General features: G+C 41.2%; 2 protein-coding genes across 2 annotated transcripts in view; one reads left to right on the top strand and one right to left on the bottom strand.

The window, feature by feature from the left end:
- Positions 1 to 1264: 1264 nt before the first annotated feature.
- On the bottom strand, positions 1265 to 3891 carry nrg4 (neuregulin 4). Its single transcript, XM_080437403.1, has 5 exons — positions 3837 to 3891; positions 3414 to 3482; positions 2671 to 2767; positions 2078 to 2230; positions 1265 to 1874 (listed from the first exon to the last, which is right to left on the bottom strand). Exons 2-5 carry the CDS (start codon positions 3421 to 3423, stop codon positions 1799 to 1801), a joined length of 336 nt encoding a protein of 111 aa, XP_080293529.1. The 5' UTR covers positions 3424 to 3482; positions 3837 to 3891; the 3' UTR covers positions 1265 to 1798.
- Positions 3892 to 17638: 13747 nt separating this feature from the next.
- tmem266 (transmembrane protein 266) overlaps positions 17639 to 23343 on the top strand; it is a gene marked incomplete at both ends in the record, with an annotated part of 28247 nt that continues 22542 nt past the window's right edge. Inside the window, 2 exons of the mRNA XM_080438049.1 lie at positions 17639 to 17673; positions 18552 to 18740. Coding sequence (XP_080294175.1) covers positions 17639 to 17673; positions 18552 to 18740 — 224 coding nt within the window. The remainder of the gene's footprint in view (positions 17674 to 18551; positions 18741 to 23343) is intronic.

The raw sequence follows: 23343 nt of genomic DNA, 5'->3' as shown, positions 1-23343 counted from the left end.
AGTCAACGTGAAGAAACTAAAATGAGTTCAACTCAAATAAAGACAGTTGCAGTAGTCCAGACTGTATAGGAGATAAAGCACCAATGACATTATCTAGTTATCAAAGTCAAATGATTTGACTTTTGCTATAGTTCTGAGCTGAAAAAAACAGACTGGGTACTGTTGTCTTTTAGAGTCAGTGATAGAAGTGTCTAGCATGAAGATCTCAGATGCTTTGGCTCATATTGGGGTTTAATTCCAGACTAGCCAGGGACCATGCAGGCCACGCAGTTCAGACAGTCCAAGTAAAGAAACTAAAATGAGTTCAGCTCAAATAAAGGGACACATATATGAGACACATGGGTTCCACCAGGACCAGAACTAACATAGGGTGCGTTCGGAAATTACGCACCGGAGCACACTCGCCTATTAGTTTGTATTGGCCAGTGCGCTCAGTGCTGTATTTTCGAACGCGCCCATAGACTCTAAGACTGGTGTGGAGTATAATTTTTTACTTGTTACCGTTTTTTGTTAACTTTTACACCTTTTGCACTTTATTATTGGTAAAGTTGCATAAGACACTCAAGGATCAAGTCATTACAGTGTACAATTGTGCAACTGACAAATACTTATATATACTTACATACTATTTTATACATGGACAATTAAAGGTATATTTCACTTTCAAACACGTTTGGGGTCATTTTAACGTCTCCGGCTTTTGTGTTGCACCCCAGACAGTTTTTACGTTTCTTGATTCAGTATTCAGATATTTGATATTTATTTTTATCAGACTTCCTATACAAACCCATTGTAACGTCAAAACTCAATTTTAACCATGATTCAAATGAATGAAAAAAGTAATTGAAAAAAACACTGCCCCCTCACGTATCAGAAGGCCAATATCAGTCACCAGGACAGGTGTTTTCAATGAATCTTTCATTGTTAAAATGGAGTTTGAAGTTACAATGGGTTTGTATAGGAAGGGGGCGTGTCTGATTAAATGAATATTAAATGTCTAAATACTGAATCAAGCAACTTAAAAACTGTCTGGGGTGAAACACAAAAGCCTGAGTAGACGTTAAAATGACCCCAAACATGTTTCAAAGTAAAACATCCCTTTAACTCCTGTGTATGTATTTTTGCCAAATTACAATCCAGGACTTGCAGTTATGAGCTAGCACCCCACCTTGAGTATGTTAGTGAAAATTAAGTTTTGCATAACTTGTGTGGATGTGAAAATAATTAAGTTTATTGCATGTATTTACACAATTGCATTTTTTATAACTTATTACAATCTAGTTACTTAACAACATTATTTATAGCTTATAATGACATTGTATGTATTAATGAATCCTTTCAAATATAATTTAGTGATCTCAATATAATACATTCAACATTGACTAAAGTGAATTACAAATATTAAAAACATAATAGAAAATACCATTTACATGGGCCAGCTGTGCTCTGTAAATGTATTGCAAGCTACAAAGCACATTGAAATGTGACTTTTTTTCTGTGTAACTACTACAGTGAAACATTAATAGTCAAATTAAAAACAAGTCTATACTGTAGCTTTAGGTGCCATCCATTTTCAGCTATAAATCAGATGTCCAACAACTTTGGCTCTTGCCAGGAGAAGATCAGGTTGCAGCATGGTTAAACACTACAGATGTCCTAAGTCCATTAGGTCCTTCATAGCTGCATTTTAAGCAGCATCAAGTCCCATGGAGTGGCTCAGTCCAATAATTCTGAGCGATTTCATCATCCATCCAGTGCATGACCAAAACGTAACAATAAATATAAGATGGAAGTGTGGTTATACTCTTGGCTTTACCCTCCAGTAGTCTTGCTTACTGCTTTGTTGTTGGCTCTCTGACTTGGATTTCCGTATCCTGTCAAGAGACAAACAATTGTCTATTGGCTTGGACAGAATAAGATCATGGACAGACTTCAGAGTGCAATAACAAGAATAGTAATATAAAACAATATTATAGTAATGCTATGAACAGTTTTGACATCGACGTCTTGAACCAATTTTAGATGCCTTTTTGTGAGAAAAGGAGAAGGAGTGATGCTACAGGCATTGATTACTTACTTGTACACGTAGTAGATAACAACTGCAAGCGCGACTAAGAGGAGAAGAGCAACAATGACCACGGCTGCAATTAGTCCTGTCTCCCCTGCATCGCTCGAAATGCTGAAGAGCTGGAACTGCTCACACCTACTGCCTTTATAGTTGCCATTGCACCTAAAACAGAAGTTCAAACACGTCCAGACTGTCAGCACAGTAGGAATTTAGGCACCACTAGAATAGAATAGAAACATTACCACTCACACATTAACCACTTAAACCACTGGTTTAAGTGGTTAAACCGGTGATTAAAAAAATGGTTAAGTGGAGTGCCTCAGGGCTCTATACTAGTGTCTTTTCTGTTTTCAGTTATTGTGGAGAAAGCTTTAGCTGAAAATAGCATCATGTTGTGAGCTTGTCGATCTGCTATTTTCAGCGAAAGCTTTCTCCACAATACCGATGAGGGTTTAAGTGGTTAAACCTTGGAATGCTATGGTATAATGTTCTGGAATTGTGAATAATGGAATGCTAAGAAAACTTGATATAATGCAAGTTACACCCAGACTTGTTCTTCACCATACGGTTCAAATAAAAATGCAATTTGTATGTAAACTTACACACAGGAGAGTGTGTCCATCATGGAAGGTATTTTATAGCATGTTCCTCCATTCATGCAGTAGGTGGCATCTCGCTCACTACAAAGGTCACCATGATCTACAGGACATGGACATAAACAGTGGTGGAAAAAGTACTCAAATCCTTTTTACATAAGTAAAAGTATCAATATTGCAATGTAGAAATACTCTATTACAAGTAAAAGTCCGGAATTCAACATTTACTTGAGTAGAAGTACAAAAGTATTGGTATCAAAATGTATTTAAAGTACCAAAAGTAGAAAGTATACTCATTATGCAGAATGTCCCATTTCATACGTTTTTCAAATGGCCGTGGGTAAGTGGGTAATGAATGTTTTGTAATAATAATCAAAATCTACAAAGTAACTAGTCAATTTTCAAATAATTAAAAGTAAAAGTATAATTTTTGCTTCTGAGATGTGGTGGAGTAGAAGTAAAAGTACAGAAAATTGGAAATAATAGTAAAAAAAATCCTCAAAATTCTACTTAAGTAAATGTACTTAGTTACTTTATACCACTGGACCTAAAGGGAAACATGCAGCTAATGCATGTGCTTTTCACAAGCTGAACAGGTTCTTGTATTTCCTCTTCCCTATATCCTCAAGAGCATTACTTAGAATCTTGGTGGTGTAGGAGAATTCCCATTACAAATCTACATAACACAGTTTATTTCTTGGTAAAAAGAGGAGCTTGTGGTGTAATTCCTAATCCTAATTGCTCTATACCTGCCATCATTTGGGATTCCCTTCGTTCTTGTCGTCTGCTAAAATTCCAAAATCTGTGTTGATAAATACCTGAGAACATGTAAGACAAAATGTCAGAATGGTCAATTGTTTTCCCTCCAAGGGTAACACAACTGAAACATAAACTATCAGTTTTAAACAATCCACATATCCAATTCTTTGCACCCCTGGGAGGTCTCAGGCACACATCTGAGTAAGGCAGGGCAAGGCAAGGCAATTTTATTTGTATAGCACATTTCAACAACAAGGCAATTCAGTGTGCTTTACACAAAACTTCAAGCAAAGGAAACACAATAATACAATTCTAGATTGACATTAGGATGGATAAAACAAAAGAAGTACAAATGTATAGATACAGTAGAGGAAGATCTCATGTTTGGAATTAAATAAAATTGAAATCCTTACCGGCTCAAGAAACCCTATAGCTCCTGCTTAGTACAAGTTCCCAAGGTGAGTCAGAGTGAATGCTCTAAATAACTGAGAACTGCTTTTTGTTAGGCCTCTGTAGCCACTGTCATGTGTGGGCGGGTTCCACAGAACTGAAATATGTTGCTTGTCCACATTGTAAATGGCATGCTAAATGCCAGGATACTACCCCGTGATTTGAGCTAATCTGGGAAGAAAGTGCAATATTGAGAAATAGTAGGCCTATTATACAATGTGACTGTGGCGAAACGTGTCAATAATACGTCAATAAGTCTCATGTCATCTGCAGAAATGTGCGTTATAATAATCTGCACAGAAAAATCCTGAATGGAATTTAAAACTGAGAGTCTAAAATTTGGCCCTCAGATTTTTTTTTTGCTGTAGCCTATGGCCCTTTGTGGGAGAAACAGCTTTGACCTCAAAGTAGATTTGTGCAGCCTGAAATCAGTGGTGGAAAAAGTACTATTTCTTTTTACTTAAGTGAAAGTATCAATACATGTAGAAATACTCTAAGTGAAAGTCCGGAATTCAAAATGTACTTGAGTAAAAGTACAAAAGTATTGCTATCAAAATGTACTTAAAGTACCAAAAGTAGAAAGTACTCATTATGCAGAATGTCCCAATTCACAAGTTTTCAAATGTATAAAATGTATACAAATCTTTTGAAAATAGCAGATCTACAAGCTTGCTCTGCATGGCGACACATTGTGAGCTTGTAGATCGGCTATTTTCAAATGGTCGAAATGTATATAGGGCTGAAGTGGGTAATGTATGCTATGTCATAATAATCAAAATCTACAAAGTAACTAGTAGCTAAAGTTTTCAAATAATTGTAGTGGAGTAAAGTCATAATATTTGCCTCTGAGATGTACTGGAATAGAAGTAAATGTACAGAAAATTGGAAATATTCCAGTAAAGTAAAAATACCTCAACATTGAATTTTAGTACAATATTTGAGTAAATGTAGGCTACTTAAGTTACATTACACCACTGCCTGAAATGCAAATACTTTAATTTAATAAGGTCCATATTGGTGATGAGATCACCTGTTTGTCAGACTTCCTGCATAGTTTGGAAGCAGACAAACTCGGATTTTTCTGTTTGTTTTTTTGCTGACAGACAGGTATGATGAGGTATGTTAAGAGGTATGTTCACAGCAGGGCCCAAAGGCTCAGGCATGAATGGAATCGTGGGAACTTTACTTAGCGTTTAATGGTATTGCATTCAGACATGTAATTAGTATTTTTGGTCAAGAACCGTTATAGCTGACTCATTTGTATTCAGTATTCTTAGCAGTCATTAGACAATGGCCCTAAGCCATGTAATAGCCATGCAATTAAACCAACTCCCAAGTTAGTTATTATGTGAGATAATATTTTATGTTATGTTTCTCCTCTGATCAAGTAATATGATTGTAAAATATTTACCACTTTAATGTGTATCCATTATGCCTACTAAATAGGCTACTGTAACCCAATTATGTTAGGATTTGGCAAACAGATGTCTTTTGTCAATGACATTTTAGACTAGGCTACACATTGAAGCAATGTGGAGGATTATTCGGATATAATACTGTAGGTCTTGTATTTATATAGTTATATTGTTCAGTGATGGGAAAAAGTAGGCTGCTCAATTTCTTTACTTTAGTAAAAGTATCAATACTGCGAAGTAGAAATACTCTGTTACAAGTAAAAGTCCGTAATTCAAAATTTACTTGAGTAAAAGTACAAAAGTATTGGTATCAAAATGCACTTAAAGTACCTAAAGTAGAAACTCATTATGCAGAATGGCCCATGTCCCATTGAAGTAGTTAATGTATGTTTTGTAATAATAATTTAAATCTACAAAGTAACTAGCAACTAAAGTTTTCATATAATTCTAGTGGAGTAAAAGTACAATATTTAGTTTAATATAGTAGAAGTCAAAGTACTGAAAATTGGAAATACTGCAGTAAAGTTAAAAAAAAATACCTCAAAATCTTACTTAAGTACAGTACTTGAGTAAACGTACTTAGTTACTTTGCACCACTGACATCATTTCATAAATACTCGTTCATTTTCAAGGCTACTCTCCTCCTAAGTGAATGTAACCTATTTCGTCGTATATGCTGTTATCGCGAGGAACTGAAGCTCAAGAGGTGAAGTGAAGCGCGAGTGTGTGCTTTTTTTTTATAGATATATTACGTCGACGCTTCTAGGGTGGCATGAAGAGAGAGAGGGACGTCTGCAGGGCTCATCGTGTGGTTTGCAACAGAAACATAAGATTAGGTCGCCTATCGGCTCGATTGATCTCTCGGGCTACCGCTGTCCTTGGTAATGGAATCCCAGTTTCAGCACCTGGACAGCTCCTGCTTGTGAACCTATACAGTACAGTGTATTATTATTATTACCGGCCACATGGAGTCCCTAGCGTGATTGTGGGGGAAGCCCCGCGAGCAGGCAGCGAGTTGAGTATCATGCCATCAAATCCTTCAGTTTACAAAGATGTCGTTATCTGTATTAATGCAACGATAGACGATCTTGCCGAAGGATGGTGCTTTCGGTCGGCAGTGGGCTTTTTCTCCGCGTTGCACTGTGTTCTAAGAGACAGATACGGGTTGCTTGGGCCAATACGATTGTAAGGAGCATCGCAGCCTGCACACAGCAGCACCATCCGAGCTTCAGCTTCCACTGATCATCATCATCATCATCATCATCGGCGAGGGAGATGTTGCCATCATCACTACGAGGGCAAAGGAGTCACGACCACACTTTAACACCATGTAGAAGGTAGGTGTAGCTTTCGTGAAGCTCGACGGTGTTCAGTTTCTCTCTGGGCTTTTAGCCTTGAATTCCCCATCTGAGGTCCTCCATTAGTTGTTACCAATAAATGTCATGCTGCTTGTATTTGTACACATTAACTATGAACGAGAAACCAAAGCTGGGTGGCCTAATCTTATTAGAAAATATTAGCTGTTTGGCTTGGTGTAACTTGATAATGCATCTTGATCATGGCTGGATATGGGGAGGACTGGACCGATGCATATGCATACTTGTGGCAATACAATAAAACAGATTGGCTACAGCAATAGGTGGAAGAGATTGATAGACTCTTGCTCAGTAAAAAAAAGTGGCTACATGAAATGCTAATGTTGAGATCAGATGTTTATTTTCTTCTTAAATGTGTTTTACCCAAGCCAAGAAATGGTATATTATGCAATGCTTTATCTCCTTCAGAATTTGCTCTTGGGAGCAAATACATCTTTATTTACAGGTACATCTTTACTCTTTGAGAGTTAAATGAACACTCAGGATTTTTGCAGTGTAGAGATGAGTCTGTAAGGGCCTCAACCTGTAAGGGACTCATAAATGGACCCATAAGGGACCATTTCTACACTCGGAGTTAAATGAACACTCAGGAGTTTGCAGTGTATGGTGATATATAAACACACTCAATTTCACAGTCTTTCTGCACATTACACATTCCTTCACCTCACACATACAGTAACTGAACTAATGCAACCACTTGAACCCCAGTATCCATATTCGGGGGACATTAGCCAAAAACAGCAGATCTACAAGCATTGTGAGCGTGGCGAAGACATTTGCTGTAGAGGGGAAAAGGTCCAAGTACAGTAAGTAACTCAGGTCCGCTTCACTAAGTAAAGAGCGTTTAAGTGGTTAAGTCACTTATTTTATCTCTTATTCATGGCATTGTGCTAAAGGCCATATTAGTGGAGGCTGTGGTCATGCACTATCACTTTGCAGCCCTTGAATGACCTGAATTGATTTATCTCGAGTGGCATTTAATCTGCTGTGCTATACTACATTATTCTGCTATGGTCTGTTATTGCTGTGAATGCTGATTTCTCAACTCGGCGTGTCTGAAAGGCTTCCCTGTACTTTTATGTGTTAACACATTACCCAATGTCCCTGCAATGCTGTGTGTAAATCAACCGTGCCATGCCCTGCTAAGATGTTGATTGAGGATTGGAGGGTATAAATGATGCTTGGTGTAAATGACAAATTACAGCGCTGCTTGTGCGTAGCGGTTTTGCGATTCGAATGCTGCTGACAACTTGCACTGCTTTCTAAGTGGTGCTTGCACACTAAGGCTTAGCTTGCAATATACTAATGACGATGGGACTGTTTGTGTAATGATACACCGTTCCCTTAAAGGCAGCGGTTGTGTGTTTGTGGTTCTCCTGTCTGGAGGTCTCATGTCTGTTCCCCGCAAAGCAGCTGGAGTGTGCTTTCACTTTGAACAGACTTGGACATCAATGGCTCTCTATCCTATGACACAAAGAGCCAGCATCCTGGTGTACTTGTTATGCAAGAGGTGTGATGTTTCTCAGCCTCTGATTCACAGAGCATATCATACAGTGGGAAACATTTTTAAACCCTGAACAGTTTAGTGTTCACTGCCAAAACAGTGACAGAATCACAGTTAAAATAAGGACAGAAATGTACTATCAATGCAACCATTTATTTGAACAAAAGTACCTCAGAAAATGTAATGGACTAATATTGAAATAGAACTAGCTGCCTTAATTGCTGTCTTTTCTTCCCAGAAATGACTTTGTTATTTTTTTACCTCTCCGTAGGAGCCATGTCTCTGCTGTGGTGAAATTGTAATTCACGATAGGGGTTCTTTAGTGTGGACGTTTTCTTCACAGCATCAGGGCATCCAACATGAGCAACCCGCAGTAAGTATCACACCAACAGCCGCATGTCATGCCATAATCTAAGATCATGTGAAATCGTATAATCTCCATTTATGGCCATGCACATGCTTTGGCGAGGGGCTACACCGTGTGGTAGGATGTGATTAGGAAAACAGCACCTGCATATAGTAACTCCCCCGTGACACTCCCGTGAATGACTTTGAATGGAGATTGTGGGGGTAGGGGGTGGGGATGTGTGGCCTCAGCATGCCTCTCTTCGGAGGAGGACAGCCTGCCATCTCCATGTCTCTGCTGGCCTCTCTTAGCATTCAGGAGGGATGTTCACTTGTCATCTTCCCTTATTAATAATTACTCTGTGTGTGGCCCCCCAGACAGGCCCTGCATCCTGATGACAGCCCCGGTCAGGGCTAAGAGAAGGGAAGGGCGGGCAGGGAAGGGCGGGGGGGGGGGGGGGGATTGCAGTGTGTGTGTGTATATGTATATGTGTGTGTGTCTGTGTGTATGGGGGGACTTGCAGAATTAGTTCAATCAGCTGTGTCTTCTGGTGTTAAAGGCACAGCTCGCTGTACCACCAGCCAGAGGTTTGTATCCAAGAGCAGAGATTTGTGCGTGTGATTGATTGATCTATTTGAAGAGGGGAAAAAAGGGTTGTTGCTAAACTTGTCGCAGTGGTTTTGACAGCATAAAGACGTGTATTAATGCTGTCGGTCACGGGTGACTGCCTGGTGCAATGACAGATGGGAAACGCTCGTGCAGAGAGAGGTCTGTGGAGCTATTTTCACCCTTGCTCTCTAAACTGGATGCTACTGTAAATCCTTCTCTGTCGGTCTCTCCCTCCATCTCTCTCTCTCTCTCTCTCTCTCTCTCTCTCTCTCTCTCTGCCCTGTCTCTGGTTGTTTTCCCTGCCTCTCATTCTTAAAAGAAATTCTCTCTCTCTCTGTCTGTAGTGCTGTAGAAGATCTGTACCGTGGCACACAGGAGACAGTGGGAAACCGAACTGGAAACATTTTAGCTTCTCCACAATACAACACTTATTAATGAGATTTTATTGCATATCACTTTCGAATAGAACGTTTTGTTTTAATGCATTCAGAATGTAAAGTGTGCAACCCACATAATCACATTATAGACCACAAATTATATCAGTTTGAAACTGAAATTATATTGAATAAGCTCTCTCTGTTCTGAGTGTACTGTATAGCTGGCCTATACCAGGATACTAAAGATTGCATTGCATTTTAGTGGTTGGTGATTGCCTTTATACGTGTTGAGGCAGTGCTCTTTCTTCCGGCTTTATGCAGAGCTATTTGTACATTTTGCTCCATTCAGTGCACAAAGACAGCACACCACACATCCCGAGGAGCCAAGTGGCTTTGAAACAGGTCAGCTAACATTTACTGTATCTAACCTCTGTGTCACGTGGTCCAGAGACACGCTGCGGTTATTTTCCTGGCGTAGCAATGCCTCTCTTTTCTCTCATTAGAGTATGATGCACTGATTACCAGGTCACCGCTTATGCTATTTGCTCTTGTTCATCTCACCGATCATGTCTCAAACTTCCCCACTATGCAATTTAAAAATAGCATACATTATCATCATCATTCAATCGTAATCATTCATGCGTTTATGTATATTTGGTGGCAGATGTATTGAGGGAATTCAAAGTGTAAAGGGAGTGGAATAATGAAGTCGCCACAATCTTCTTGTAGTTCATTTTCATGAATCATTTCCATCACATTAATATGGTTGTTCTCTGAATGCCAAGCACCACAGTGCAGGTGGTGGAACCACTTCAGACAGGTTGGACTCAAAAGTTATGGTTTTTGTTTTTAACATACAGAACTGTAGGTTGGCAGATTGTCAAAATCATTAATAGATATTTTAGTTTTTGTTGATTTGTCTTGCTGTAACACTTTTCAACTATTAACACAATTGTTTGCCCCACCATAGGCTATTGCATCTTTCTTACTGATGCAAAGAGACTGCATTATTGTGTTATTACCATTGTTTACCATGGTGCCCACTCAAGTGCTTATGATGGTTTGTTGCATGTGTGAGACAGCTGGTTTTAGAGGTCTACCAGCTGCTGCCTGGGCATCTGCAGAGCAGATCTCTGTGTGCAAGGCATCATCCTCTCTTCCTGCTAATTGAAGTGTCTACGACTTGGATGCAAATTGGGCGTATTCACAGCGGCAGAGCTTCCTCTAAAGGCAAAACTCCCAAGAGCAGCCCCTTCCACTCCTCATTGATGCAATGGAATTGTCAACTGCAGTAATTTCCCAGCAGGAACCTTGAGAGAGCGGCCATTAAATACAAAAGCACCAAGCTTACAAACATCCCATTGTGCCAGTGGCCTGAGTCAGGGATGCTGCTGGGGGAAGAAACTGGCTGGTTCCCATGGAAGAGACTTGGCTCACTGCATCTTGCTTTCCTGATAATATCAGGGCAGTGAATTGCTGTGTGTAAAGGAACAGCCAAGAATCCGAATACAGTCTTATTGGGCGAGACGCAACAGCAGGGTTGTAGACAGCTGGCCTGAGATGTTGTGGCAGTGAGTACTCAGAATGACAATGACACCAATGCCCTCTGCACAGCAGCAGTTTATGCTGAGGCAGCATTTTGAAACCCTTTTCTTTTTTTCTTTTTTAGAATGGGTGCACATCGAAATATGACTTGACAGTTACGGTCATCTCGTTGTTAGCTTTTGGCTCATATACCTTTAACGTAGTTATTATTTATATATTAGTAATGTCTCTGAGACGTTTTTCATTTGAGTAATTTGGCAGAAATTACTGCAGTTTAGTCTTTAGTGTTTTCCTATGTTGAAATATGTTATTGTGTTTCTTATGTTTGATCATTGGGTGATTTACTTACTAATTGTCTAATGCTCTAATTGCCGGAGACTATGTTTTCGCCCCTGTTTCTCCATCCGTCCGTCTGTCCGTCTGTCCGCCCGTTATCCATCCGTCCGTCCGACCGTCCATCCGTCCCCATCCATCCGTTCGTTAGTCTGTCCCACTCCAAACGGCTATAGCTGCCTTCCAAACTTCGCGGGCCCTGGGACGGCAACCAGGCCTTGCAGAGACTTGTGCTCCGAGGAGCATACATTTTTAGTTACTTTTCTGTTTTACAAAATCAATAGCAAAATTAATAGCAAACAATTCTTTCTCCATCGATTTTGTAAGTCTTTCCTCTGTGTTGAATAAAATAGAATGACCCACACACCGTCTACACTTGCACAATAAAGAAAGCTTTTTATCATAAATAAAAGGCAACGTTTCGGTCATGGACCTTCTTCAGGCATCTGAAACGAAGCCTGAAGATGATCCATGACGGAAACGTTGCCTTTATAATAAAAGCTTTCTTTATTTTGCAAGTGTAGACGGTGTGCAGGTCATTCTATTTTATTCTACACGTCTGCTACTTCACCAACGCACCCGTCCCTAAACTGACATGGAGTGCATAAGACTTTGCTTCTTTCCTCCAAAATGGTATCACTAGAAACGTAATTTTGCTTATGGGCGTTTTTGTGTTCATGACTTAGCCTCATCCGCCTTTAGTAGTGACCTTCACTTATACTCAACTTGATGTATTGTTGATTGTGAGTCAGTGGTCTTGCGTTTTGTATATCACCACAGGAGGTGTTCTACCCTTGTCAAGGATAGAACCGGACTTCTTTATTTGAACAAACCAGACGATGTTTGATCCATGGTTGCTCTCTAGGTCAAATCTACCCTACGAAGAGCTGCCTTTGAGCAGCTAATGGCTTAGCCTTCTTTAGACTTCTTTATATAAACAAATGAGACAACATTTCAATCCAAGGTGGATCATGGATTCATAACACATTGATTGATTTGTAATCAAAGAAGTCTAAACCATATTTTGTGTGCGGTTTCTGTTCTTGAAAATGATATTCTGCTCTTAACCAAGCAAAAACTATCGATGTGCATATAGTTAGCCCTTCATATTAACAACAGTGTGAGTTACTAGCTTTAGGTGCGTAGGAGTTCACATTTAGTGTAAAAATATATAATTTAGTTTTACTTTCTGTTGAGTACAGCAATACTGAAGATAGCTAGTGTTTGAGTACCTCTAGAGCGAGAAACATGCAGAAAATGTTTTGTACAATAGATTACAAATTAACTCAAGATAATATGGGTCCAAAAAGATTGAAAATATCCTAGAGAAAAAGGATTTTTTCATGTGTGCGTGTTCAAGAATGTGTTGAGTGTCTGAGTATACACAGTAAAATCAATGTTAATTTATCCATTTGTAACGCCAAGAGCGTACAAATGTACATTAAGTACAATCTCAGCGTCAAATTAACACGATTTTACAGTACAGGGAGGAATTATTCTGATACCTATCTCAAATAGAATAGCTTTCAGGCCTGGATACTTATGAGAGGAGATCACAGAATGATGGAATCCAAAATATTACTAATAATGAAATCAGCTCAGCGTTGGCTCCACATTAATTATTATGCACATCCCTTTTTGTGACAAACTGCATTAAATTGTCTAGTCAATGAGGTGGAACTGGGAGGGTGGAGTCTTCCCAGGCCCTTTAGTTTTTATATATATATTGATCCACGCAAGGTGATTTATAGAAATGCATTGTAAAAACACTGGGGGCAGAGCCATGAATGGTTGTTAGTCTGCGGAAGTCAATCCCTGGCAATAGACCTCCTTAAAAAGCTTGAAACTGATTTTAAAGCTATACTGTCTAAAACACAATTGCAAAATATTTACAGTTGGGAGTGTGTTGTATTTTCAAAAACAAAGAGACCAAGTATTATGTCTCCTGAACAGCTTGAACTCCACACTCAATAAACCATTGCTTTTTATTTGTGCAATATATTTGCTTTAATACTCCCTGTACACGTATGACTGCATAGCCACACATGTCTCCAACACCATCATAAAGTACGCGGACGACACGACAGTGATAGGCCGAATCGTCAACAACGACGAGTCTGACTATAGAGAGGAGATCAACTCACTGGCGCGCTGGTGCCGGGAGAACAACCTCTCTCTTAACGTCGACAAGACCAAAGAACTGATCGTGGACTTCAGGAGGCCGCGGAGAGACCATGCGCCCATCCTCATCGACGGTGCTGCAGTGGAAAGGGTCAGCGAGTTCAAGTTCCTCGGAGTACACATCGAGGAGGACCTCAAATGGGAGACGCACACCACACACGTGAGGAAAAAGGCTCAGCAGCGACTGTACTGGCTCCGCCGCCTGAAGAAGCTCGGAGTAGGACGTCGCATCCTCAGGCTGTATTACAACAGTTCTGTTGAAGGCATCCTAACAGGCTGTGTCACGGCCTGGTACGGGAACTGCACTGCCCGAGAAAAGATCAGCCTACAGCGAGTAGTGCGATCGGCAGAGCGGATAATGGGAATCGAGCTCCCAGCGCTCCAGGAACTGTACAAAAAGCGGTGCGTGGTCAAAGCCAAGCGCATCATCAAGGACAAGCACCACCCAAGTCACAGACTGTTCAAACCCCTACAACGACCGCGACCGGGCAAGGGGCTCTACCGCAGTATCAAGAGTTCCACCACCAGGTTCTGGTGCAGTTTTAATCCGGCTGCTGTCAGGATGCTGAATGAGGCATAAGCCTTGTTCAGCAGCCTGACAGCAGGCGGTGCAAAACCTTTCTGGCTCTTCCTGAACACACCTGTGGATTATACCAGGGACAATGACTTGGACTTAGCTCCCCCTCGGACACACCTGTGGACTACACCAGGTACAAATGACTTTTTTGTTGCACTCCCTCATGGAGCTACTTGCGGATTATACTAGGGTCAGTCCACCCTAGGTGGACACGCACTGACCTTTTGCACCTTAATCCCATGTATAACGCACTGACTTTTTTTGTCTTTGTTTTTTTATTGTGCTCTTTTTTTCTCTAAGCACCTTAACGTCCATATGTATATCATGCACAGTATAAGTATAACATGCACAGTATACATACATTGCTGCTATGCTCAGGCACCTTAGTTTTTTATTATCTCAGGTACTTTGTAAATATGTAGATAACTTGTCTGGCCTTCTGTTGCTCTCTTGTTTTGATCTCCTTCCCACTTGCCCCCCACCCCTCTTCTTCTCCCCCCCCCCTCTTCTTTCTATGGAAATTAACATTGCGATGGGAACGATGTACAAAAACGCATTTCACCCACTTCTTTACCTTGTAAACCTGTGATGTGACAATAAAACTGATTCTGATTCTGATTCTGATTAATACACCATATTATTGAAATGCTGCTCAACTACTAGTTTTAGTAACAGATTTAAGAAGGGCTTTATTGTATTATGAAAACAATTGAGTGGAAGACGTGCTATAACTAATCCCATTAAACACATTGCTATAATGTAAAGATTACATGTGTAACCACCACAGCTTCATGGAGCAGGTGCCAGGACAATTCAATGCAAATCAATGACATAGATACCATAGAAACATCTATTCTAAATGGAGGATTTGTGTCTTTCTGGACTTTGTGATAAGTCGTGCCCTGTGTTAAGCAAATCACATTAAGCAAATCTTTCTAAAAAAAATAGCCAATCAAGCTAAGATAATGTTGCATTATGACGCATTGTGAGGTTTAAAATATTTCTCATACAACGAAGTATATAGGGCTTAAAGGACGACTTCACCCATTTTCATCTTCATATAATTGGTCCTCACTAATGCTCATGCTGAAATGGTAAAAAAAAAGAAGAAATCTAGGCAGGTTTTTTTTTTCAAACAAGATTTCTTCTTCTTTCTTTTTTTTATTATTAATGCTAACTTTACAGTAATAGAAAGCCTGCAGTTTCTATTAGCTTGGATTCCCCATCGATGATGTCACTGGTAGGCGGGTTTCTGAACTGTCCACAGCCCTACTCTGAGTGAGTAGACAAAACTTTTACCATATTATAATGAGCATTAGTGAGGACCAATTATATGAAGATAGGTTGAAAAATGGGTGAAGTCGAGATTGGTTCAGCTTTCTGCTTCCTTGTGGCATTAGCTAATATTGTATGTCTCTAAAAAGACGACTGGCAGCATTTGGCGTACTGCTCATGGCTGTCCTTGCCTGCATTGGCAATGGCAGGGGGGATCTGATATGCAGTGCTCCACCCCCTCCCCAGTATGGCAACTAGCCACTCAACTGGGCTCTGCACATAATGGCTCCTGGCTAGCTCCATGATTGTCTGGAAATGTTTTGATGTGCTGAACAGTTCACATCTGTCATGAATGATTAGTGCTCGTGTTGCTGTCAGTCAAAGGTGGCAAGTGTGCAGACAACAGGAGCATACAGGCACACTTGTGTGGATTGAGTATGTTAGCATAGGAAGTAGGGATGTTCGATATTGACTTTTTTACCGATAACCGATATACCGATATTGTCCAACTCCTAATTTCCGATACCGATATCAACCGATACCGATATATGGGGGCTTTTTCACCAAAAGTCAACTAATTGTCAGGTAACAACATCACATATCTAATAAAATAAAATAGCTATAATATCAATATAATATCCAATAAATCTAATATAATAGAGTGATGTTGTTAGATTTTCAATAAAGTGAGTCCCGGGACTCTTTGCCATTAGAATGAGTCCCACTAAACTTAGATTAGATGTACAGTAGGCCTATTTGACAGTGCAGAAGCATACTTGCTTTGATGCCTATAACATTAACGAGTGTCAACGAGCGTCAGCTGGACCCAGACACACACACCTGCCCTTTGCAGTGCTCTAATTTGAAAGTGACTGGAGTCTGTCTCATTTCTCTGCAAAAGCCCTTGAATATGATGGAATATGATTAAGGATTACTGTGATTATGGTAGGCTCACATTTCATATCACACACACCATACAGTAAGAACTCCTGTAACTTATTTTAAAAATATATTTTTTTAAAACACTTTTCTTTTTCAATAACCGATACCGATATTTTCCGATATAGATTTTTATGCTAATATCGGCCCGATAATATCGGGAGGCCGATAATATCGGACATCCCTAATAGGAAGCATGTGACCCCTGGGTTAAACAGAATATATCTAGCAGGACCTAGTCTCTCAAGCCAGACTATTTCTTTCACAATCTTCAAATGCTACAGAGAGTCTTTAAATCCACCCCATATAAGTTGAGAACAGGAAAGCTGACATCTGATCAGACCGGAACACAGACATGTGATCGACCAATCACGACGCAGTGTTTTGTGAAATCTCTGCGGGCGTGTCTGTCCATCCGCGCGTCCGCCCCCCCCGCATATCTTAACCGTCTGACCAATCGACTTCAAACTTGGTCGATCGGATCAGGGGCTGTCCAGAACCGACGTTCGGCAATGGATCTCCATATATGGAGATCCCTGAAGAATGCACAGAATCACTGTGTGAAACGTTCAACCGATGTCAGTACTATGACGTCATATTGATGTTATGGGCATAACAGGGACACAGACAGGCAGACGAGTACAGCAGGTAGGCTGACAACGGGTATAATGAGAATAACGGGTATTGCATAACCGGAGGGGCATGCGTTCCCAGGGGGCATTGTTCCCAACAGGCGTCGGCCTAGTTTTCTACTAATTTTCAGAGCTTTCGATGTACAGACTGTTAGGCAGAAGCATTTGAAAATTGTCTGAGCCAACAAGTCTGTCTTGAGAGACTAAGCAGGACCCATTTGGTTTCAAGGTTTCAGGTATTTGCTGTCTGTTATGTGATGCCGGGAACGGTGGCAGCAATTTGGATTTGCACAATACTATTACTTCATATCCGAAAGTGTATTTGGTATTTGGAGTGATTCTCGGTTGCCTATGATAATAAGAAAACAACCTTTGAAGTGAGTAAGTTAAGCAGGGATTAGTCATTCAGTAGCTCAGGGATGAAGAACGCCTGTTTTCCTCTCCGGGCCTGACGGCATTAATATTTCATTTGGGAGGTAAGGGCTACTCACGGTTCCGCTACTGACCATCTCTCCATTTGACCTCTACACATCACCAGAACGGAGGCCCCAGAGTCCACCATCCCAATGCCTTTTGTTCCCTCTGCCCTGTAATCAATGCCTTCCTCCACTGTTAAGCGCCGGAGTTATTGATGTCTCCACATCGGCTGTACCGGGATGGGTGCCAAGCCGTGCAAATACTCCTGTTCCAGGTTGCCTTCTCCTTGACGGCTATTGGCCGAGCTCGGGGGAAGCACAGCCCCCCCTCCGCTTGCACAGCCCTGTTTTATAGGCTCTTCAGAACAAAATAATGATATTTCATCTGGGCTCTGTTATATATACCCAGCCGTAGAGAAAATGCACACTTCGGAACTGATAAATTAGAATCCGAAAAACGAAGAAACTCCTTCAATGAAACCTTTTTTTCCCCACAAACCTGAAATGTCACTGTGTGGGTCTCCAATAATTCACACACGGGATTGTTGCTCCCTCAGAAATATTAAATAGTGACGTTTCAACATTACTGTCTTCTTCAGGCATCAACCTGTGTGGAAAAAAAACGCATAAGTAGTGTGTGACATCAAACATAAGCAAACTTCAATTACTTATGGGAAAATCTACAAATGTCTTCTAATTCCTAACAGTTTTCTGAAAACCTTATGTTGCTATTATAATATCAGTGGTTCTCAAACTTTTTCATGTCAAGGACCACCAAAAATTATATGTATTTGGTCGCGGACCCCCATCTAAAAATATTTTGTTCCAGGGACCCCCAGAAGCAAAGATTTGAGTTACAAATGTTTGCTTTAAAACATATATATTCAAAGATTTGCAAAAATGTTCATGATTTTTCAAAAATAGCAGATCTACAAGCTCATAGCGTGGCACTCAGTGCCGCGCTATGAGCTTGTATATCTGCTATTTTTGAATAGCCAAAGTATAAAATAATGGCTATAGCTAAAATCTAAAATGACACAGATGCGTTCCCGGATTGAATGGGTTAAACTTTATAAAAATGGGAGAGCAACACCACTGTAACAATGCATAGATTACACTTAAGGCTGTTGCTGATGTGGCGTGTTTCTCACAGGGCTGCTCCCCAGGCTGGGATGTCCGAGCTGGAGGTGATCTCCCAGCAGGTGGAAGAGGACAACCAGTGCGTGGCCCCAGTCCAGCTTGTCAGCTTTAGCTACAGAGACCTGCCTCTGGCAGCCGTGGACATTTCCCTGGCAGGGTCCCAGCTCATCTCCAATCTGGATGAAGATGACAACAGAGAGGGGTATGTATGTAAACACCCATCACCAATGCCATCACCCACAATTGCTGCCTGCTGAAACTTAATTTCAGTCAATCCAGATGTTTACGCGTGTACTAGAGATGCGCGGATCGCGGTTTTAGCCGTGGTTGCCGCAGTTAACCGCAGTTTTGGTGGATTCGGGTCAATCAAATATAATTATTAATTAATATCGGATAAACCGCGGGTGAAATATTGCGGTAAATAAATTAATGACATCTAATATATCTATCCATAAAATAGCTAAATCTCTGCATGCTTGTGAGTGTGTAGAGCAGCCTCTGTGCGATCTCAAAATGCATTGATTTAGCCTATGGAATGTCGGTGCATCTTTTTTCTTTTTTTCAAACCGGTGCTGCGCTGGCAGCAGAGCAGTGCGCTCTGTATGTTGGATGCCGCATGTATGTTGGATGCCTGTATGTTGGATGCCGCACAGAGTCTGTAATCTCTGTATGTTCAGCGCAGCAGAGCATGTGCGTGCGCTCATGTTCAGCGCAGCACCGGTTTAAAAAAAAAGAAAAAAGACGCACCAACATTCCATAGGCTAAATCAATGCATTTTGTGATCGCATCGCACAACTAACGGGGAATACCAGAAAATAATAATATTTTGACATAAAAACGGTTGGTGCGGATATTTAAATTGGCTAATATGATGATTGCGGTTGGATAACGGGCGGATAATTAATTTGTACATGCGGATTCGGATGACGTGAGAGGCCATCCGCGCATCTCTAGCGTGTACTTTATATGAACGGTCATCTTTTACCATATGCCACTCTAGACAAGTAATAAGTCAAGGCCACAGGTCAGTTAAAACCAAACATCTCTTGAAATTGTTTCGTTCCATAGCAACTGGATGGCTGAATGGTAAGGACGTATACCACATGGGCACATGATGCCTGATAGTGAGTCCCTGGTTCGATTCCCGGGCTGGCCCGACTATTTTCTGCATGTCACTCCCCTGCAGTGTTTCCTGTCGCTCTACGGTGTATGAAGCCCCCCCCCCCCACACACACACACACACACACACAAACACACACACACATTTATTTCTACAGTATTATTTTAACGCCAAAAGTATTAGAAGGTTTACACTTTCAGTGTTAAATATGCATTCCGGAATGTACTGTGTAACATAGCCATGGTTCACATGACGCTTGTATACAAGCGTCATGGTGCCGAGTCCCCCTGGTCTAAAGTTGTGTTCGATTTTTTCACATTGCCATCTCTCACATAAACATAAACGTTCAGATTTCAAATATAAAGTGCTTACCACCGAGCCACGGATGTTACAAGGCGATGCGGACCGCGATGAGTACCCGTATCTCCCGTATTGTTCAATAAAAAGCATTTTAATCCCATCGCCGGCCATTTTCTCCAAATTGTCTCCGATACTTTCAACCATGCGACACTAATGGTTGGGAGGTGTATTGCACTCTGATACATTACAAAACAAAACAAAAAAAAACAAAAACATGGCCGGCGATGGGATTAAAATGCTTTTTATTGAACAATACGGGAGATACGGGTACTCATCGCGGTCCGCATCGCCTTGTAACATCCGTGGCTCGGTGGTAAGCACTTTATATTTGAAATCTGAACGTTTATGTTTATGTGAGAGATGGCAATGTGAAAAAATCGAACACAACTTTAGACCAGGGGGACTCGGCACCATGACTGTCATGGTATGACAGTCATGTTTCAGGGCTATGTGTAACATAGCACTGAAGATAATGAACTCATCTGACATGCAACCTGAGTGCAGGATACTCATGTAGAAACAGTGGGTGTAGAATTTGGCCTGGTATTCAACGAATGTTGTGTAGCTCATAATTCAGCATCTTGGTGCTGCTCAGTGAAACTGCAAGTTTCAACGTCTGATACTGTATATGTAGAAGATGATTTCATTCAAAGTAGCTGAAAATAAATTAATAGAATGATTACCTGGGATAATCAGTATAATAAAAACTATAATCCAGTGATTAATGTTTTCGATGCTTGATGTTAGATGTCTGGAACATTGCCAGTACTCGGTACTATAAGGACTGTCCATATGCATAATTGAGACAGAATTAGACATTTCTACAATCTCTAATCTGGCCTGGCAGAGAGAAGCTCTGCCTTCACTCTCTCTATCGCTAGCTATTTCACATGATAATTATACCTGACATATCAAATCACCTCCCATTGTATATGGAAGCTGAGAGTCTGAGGATATCCACCAATGAATTCATTAGTGTCACCCTGGTACATGGACAATGCTTTGACTGACGTGTTCATTTTCGGCTGCGTGACACAGCTATCTCTCTCTGCCAAAGACAGGACTTTGCTCAGGATGATGGCGTGGCTAGTGCCATCGTTTAACTGAAACTTCAGAGCTTTGTAGCTTTGTGTTCTACTCGTCCTGGTTGTGTGTTGTTCTTTCATGGCCCCATCGCCATGCTGCAGGCCCAAGCGCACTCAGGGCAGGACGCGCTCCACCCAGGGCGCCCCTGTAGCCACTGTCCTTTACTCTCCAATCAGGAAGCGTGACTCACAGCCCTTTGGCACGTCGAGACACTGGCGTGGATGCAGTCAAAGCAGACAAAAGTGCATACGCTTAATTAGAGCGTCCGGCATTTGGCCATTCCAAGCGTCAGCTGACCACACCCACACGGACCTTGCCTGGCCTGGCTGCGGTCAGGCCCTGTGGGATGGATAGCATGGACAGATGGGTCCTGTTCCAAGCACATACACAATGTATCTCTCTCTCTCACGTGCACACACACACACACACACACACACACACACACACACACACACACACACACACACACACACACACACACACACACACACACACACACACACACACACACACACACACACACACACACACACACACTGCACTGTGACGTACCACACACCCCAGGGCCACAGCTGAGTTCAGGAACTGGCAGGCCTTCACTCTCATCCTCACTGTGGGCACTTACATGGGCATGGGGCCATATGACACCCTGCTCCCCTGGGAGGTGACAGGGCGTAGTGGTGACAGTGCCAAGATGGGCGTCTGAGGGATTTGTGAAGTCAGCGTGAATAGAAAAGTGGGTATTGATCATGATAAGAAATGATACTCTTCAAAGTCCAGAAGGTACAGTAGGAAGGTGGTTTGTATTGTATATACAGTATATACAGTACAGAGACCCACTACAAATAGCCAGCAGTGACACTGACGTAATCTGAGTTACAGCATGTTCAGCGAGCATTATCTAGATAGGAATTTGTGATTTTAAAACCACGGGCATTCCAAGACATGCCTGCCGTCACACAGTTTCACTGCAGCCTCAAGCACGCGTACGTCCCTTGGCAGTGCACCTGGAAACAGGAACTAAACAAACACGTTGCGGGTTTTGGTGGCTTTGTGACTCATGCGTATAGCATCAGAGGAATGGCCCAAAGGGAGGATGTGGTTTCACACCATCAGTTATTAGGTCAATTAACATAGTCAGATGGACAAATAACACAACAGGGCAAGGTGCAAACTAATTGCTTGAAACGTCATGGACTATTTAGCTCCTGTAGGAGCATATTCATCTAAAAGGTCATTTCAGCATGGATGGAGACTAATGTCATCACAGGCGTTGTATAATTATTTAAAACAGCGTCACACACCTAATGATCCTTCTCTGTGATGTCATTTGACATTCCTACTGGAACACCTTTATTATGAATTATATACTGTCCTTTATTTCTGCTGACTAAATTATTTTCCCATATGTAAATATGAACAGAGACAGATAGTTTGTCAAGAATCACATACAAACCCCATTTTTTTATGTTATATTTTAGTTAAAACATTTCCTCACAACGTTCATTGTTGCTTGGTTGCACAAATCTGCAGTGGACTTACAAGCACTATCGATCTGGAAATAGTGAGACTAGGATAAGTATGAAAGTCAAAACTACAACTCTGTAGCAATGGTTAAAACCACTTAAACCCTGTACTTAGTTGACAGGAGTCCCCTAGGGCTCTAAACAGGCCCCGCTCGTTTGTAGATCGGCTATTTTCGCTCAGTGAAGTCAGAGTTGGGGTAGGATTAAGCCCACACACAGGGAATAATATGTAGGCTAATTGTTGCATTATAATAAAGCTGTAGAGTTACATAGCCTTACGACTCAACTTTCCCTGAATTGTCTCTGTCAGTGAACTGAGGCTAAAGTATTGATGAGGCCATGGTTGTGTTTTTCCCAGTGTGCTCATAAAAAGGAGACTTACTGTTACATTAGCCTTGCATGGCAGCATCACACAGCTCTTTGTGGGGAGACGTGGGCGACTGTGGGAGGGCGATGTTCTGATGGGACTACAAGGGCACAGGCCGTACCAGCAGACTCAGTGCAGTGGTGAGCTGGATGGAGTTATAAATAATCTGTTCTCCAGGCCTTGGATGGAGAGACCACACTGCAAAATCCGGAGTGTACATTTAACTCTGAGAGTGTAAAAAAAACGGACCCGTCAGTTGTTAAATTAATTTTGGTAATAATTTCAAATGAATTGAATTGAATTATTAGTGAAATTAAACTACCACTCATTTAGCTGGGGACCCCTG

This window comes from Gymnoscopelus braueri (assembly GCF_963280865.1).
Source record: "Gymnoscopelus braueri genome assembly, chromosome: 9".
NCBI classification, from domain to species: domain Eukaryota; kingdom Metazoa; phylum Chordata; class Actinopteri; order Myctophiformes; family Myctophidae; genus Gymnoscopelus; species Gymnoscopelus braueri.
This window is presented reverse-complemented; position numbering and strand designations above follow the sequence as displayed.